This window comes from Miscanthus floridulus, chromosome 18, assembly GCF_019320115.1.
Source record: "Miscanthus floridulus cultivar M001 chromosome 18, ASM1932011v1, whole genome shotgun sequence".
Taxonomy (NCBI): Eukaryota; Viridiplantae; Streptophyta; class Magnoliopsida; order Poales; family Poaceae; genus Miscanthus; species Miscanthus floridulus.
In genome coordinates, this window is record NC_089597.1 from 100,687,013 (window position 1) to 100,690,208 (window position 3,196).

The 3,196-nt window shown below is 53.9% G+C and overlaps 1 protein-coding gene across 1 annotated transcript; it reads left to right on the plus strand.

The window, feature by feature from the left end:
* The first annotated feature begins 660 nt into the window (after window positions 1-660).
* LOC136524267 (uncharacterized) lies at window positions 661-966 on the plus strand. The gene has a single exon (XM_066517700.1). It carries the CDS (start codon window positions 661-663, stop codon window positions 964-966), a length of 306 nt encoding a protein of 101 aa, XP_066373797.1.
* The last annotated feature ends 2,230 nt before the right edge of the window (window positions 967-3,196 follow it).

Genomic DNA, 3,196 nt, shown 5'->3' on the forward strand with positions numbered 1-3,196 from the left:
CCGTGCACCAACCACACCTACCCCGTCAAACACCTTTACAAAGAATGCGATCTCCTCAAACGTTTCCTATGACAGGCCAGTACGCCAAAAGAAGGAGACAACAAAGAGGCAGTAGCTAAGAAAGGAGGCACGGCGGGCAAGGACGGAGATGGCTGCCCCAACCCGGAGGAATGCATCATGATCTTCGGTGGATCCGACGCCATCTAGACCAAACGCTAGCACAAGGTGCGTTATATGGAGGCACGCACCACCGAGATGATCGTCCCCTCCTTCCTTAGCTAGTCAGAATCTCCGATCACCTTCGATCAAAGGGACCATCCCTCCCACATCGCGAGACCGGGATGCTACCCGCTCATCGTCGACCCCATCGTTCGCAAGAAGCGCCTCACCAATGTGCTGATGGACGGAGGCAGTGGCCTCAACATCCTCCACATTGACACCCTCGATGCCATGCATATCCCTCGGTCGGAACTCTGCCTTGTGGGTTCTCCCTTCAATGGGGTAATCCTAGGAGCATAGGCATACCCACTCGAGCAGATCGATCTACCCATCACGTTTGGCAACCAAGCCAACTTCTGCTCAAAGGTCCTCACCTTCGAAGTCATGGACTTCCTAGGGTCCTACCACATCATCTTGGGGCGGCCATGCTACGCCAAATTCATGGTGATCCCCAACTACACCTACCTCAAGCTGAAGATGCCGGGACCGAATGATGTCATAACTGTGAGCAGCGCCTTCTCGCACGCATTCATGTGCGACCGCAAGCATTTCGAGCTCACCACCATGGTAATCAACTCATCTGAGCTCCCATGGCTCGGGGAGTCATCAACCCCGATAGTTCCAGACTACAACAAACCAACCTCCTCGATGACCTTCCGCCTGCTCGAGGAAACCAAGGCGGTGGGACTCGACCCCACCGACCCAACCAAGACGGTGCGGATCGGGACCCAGCTCCCGGCCAAATAGGAATGCGAGCACATCGACTTCCTACACGCCAATCATGATGTCTTCACATGGCAGCCTTTTGACATGCCAGGAATACCACGGGAGGTCGCCGAGCATGCGCTGCGCCTCATCCCGAGCTTGAGGCCCGCTAAACAGCGCCTGCATTGCTTCGATGACGAGAGGCGTAGGGCCATAGGCAAAGAGATCGCCAAACTCCTAGCAGCCGAATTCATCAGAGATGTATTCCACTTCGACTGGCTTACCAATCTCGTTCTTGTTAAAAAGAAGACCGGGAAGTGGAGAATGTGCGTAGATTATAATGGCCTCAACAAAGCGTGTCCAAAGGATCACTTTCCTTTGCCGCGCATAGACCAAATAGTCGACTCCACCTCAGGTTGCGAGATCCTCTCCTTTCTGGATGCCTACTCAGGCTATCACCAGATCGCGATGAAAGAGTCTGATCAGCTCGCAACCTTGTTCATCACCCCATATGGTTCGTACTACTACGTAACCATGTCTTTCGGCTTAAAGAATGCTGGCGCCACCTACCAAAGGTGCATGCAGCAATGCTTCGTCGACCAAATCGACCCGCTCGATCAGCCTAATCAAGCTAAGCGGCCAAGACCAACGATCGCCGTCTATGTTGATGACATAGTGGTCAAAATGACTCAAGCTTGCGACCTGATCACAAACTTGGCCGCGACGTTCGCGAACCTCCAAAGATTCAACATCAGGCTAAATCCCAAAAAATGTGTTTTTGGGGTTCCGAAGGGGAAGCTGCTAGGATACATTGTGTCCGAGCGTGGCATCGAGGCCAACCCTAAAAAAATCACGACCATCTCCAACATGGGCCCCATATGTAACGTCAAGGGCGTACAAAGGCTCACCGGCTGTCTAGCTGCCCTAAGCCAATTCATCTCCCAGCTCGGCGAATGGGGGATGCCACTCTACAAGTTGCTCAAAAAGACAGACACTTTCATCTGGACTGAGGAAGCTCAGCAGGCCCTGGAGAGCCTCAAAGCGTCCCTAAGGTCAGCCTCGATCCTCGTCGCTCCCAGATGGGGAGAACCCCTTCTCCTCTACATCACGGCCAGCAACCATGTGGTAAGCGCCGTGCTGGTCATCGAAAGGGAGGAGCTAGGACACCAACTTATGGTCCAGTGGCCCGTATACTTCATTGGGGAAGTACTTACCGACCCCAAGGTCCGGTACCCCTAGGTGCAGAAACTCCTATACACCGTGCTGATGGCAACCCAGAAGCTCTTGCACTACTTCACCGACCATGAAGTCATGGTCATCACTTCATACCCGCTCGGGGACATCATCTGCAACCACAATGCCATAGGACGGATCTCTAAGTGGGCACTCGAACTCATGGGACACGACATGAGGTACATCCCCCATACCGCCATTAAATCTTAGGGTCTCATGGATTTTGTCATCGAATGGACAGAGGTGCAGCTACCGACCCTGGACGTCACCCATGAGTACTGGACAATGTACTTCGATGGGTCTGTAATGGTGCCCAGCTCGGGGGCTAGAGTGGTTCTGATCTCCCCGGACGGGAGTAGGCTCCACTACACCATTCGCCTCTAGTTTTTAGCCTCAAACAATGCCACAGAGTACAAGGCCCTCATCAACGGACTACGCATCGCCATCGTGCTTGGTGCTACGCGACTCTACATTCGTGGCGACTCAGAGCTAGTCGTTGATCAAGTCATGAAGGAGTCCTCCTGCAAAAGCCCCCTCATGGCAGCATACTGCCAAGAGGTGTGCAAGCTCGAGGACAAATTCTAGGGGATCGAGCTGCATCACGTCCCTGAAAGGACAACGATGCCACCGATTTTCTTGCAAAATTGGTCACCAGCGGGATCCATCCCCAAGCGGGGTATTCATCAATGACGTCCACGAGTCGTCTGCCCGCATCCTAGAAGGTCCGATCCAGACACACCCCAATGCCCAGCTGGTGCCCAAGGGCTCTGACCCTGACGCTAAGCCAGCGCCTAGGGGCACCAACCCCAACACCAAGCCAGCGCTCGGGGGCTCCGATCCTAGTACCTCCATGACGACATCACCCACCAACATCACCATATTGGCACTCGATTAAACCAACTGGCGAGCGCCGCTACTCGCCTACCTCCTTGAGGAGGTTCTCCCACCTAAAAGGACTGAAGCCTAATGGATTGCTCGACGCGCCAAGACCTTCATCACACTTGGTGACAAAATCTACAAATGAAGTCCATCAGGGGTG

Bases quoted from the DNA above. Each gene is read 5' to 3' on its own strand.
- LOC136524267 (XM_066517700.1), top strand. From the start codon at position 661: ATGGTGATCCCCAACTACACCTACCTCAAGCTGAAGATGCCGGGACCG.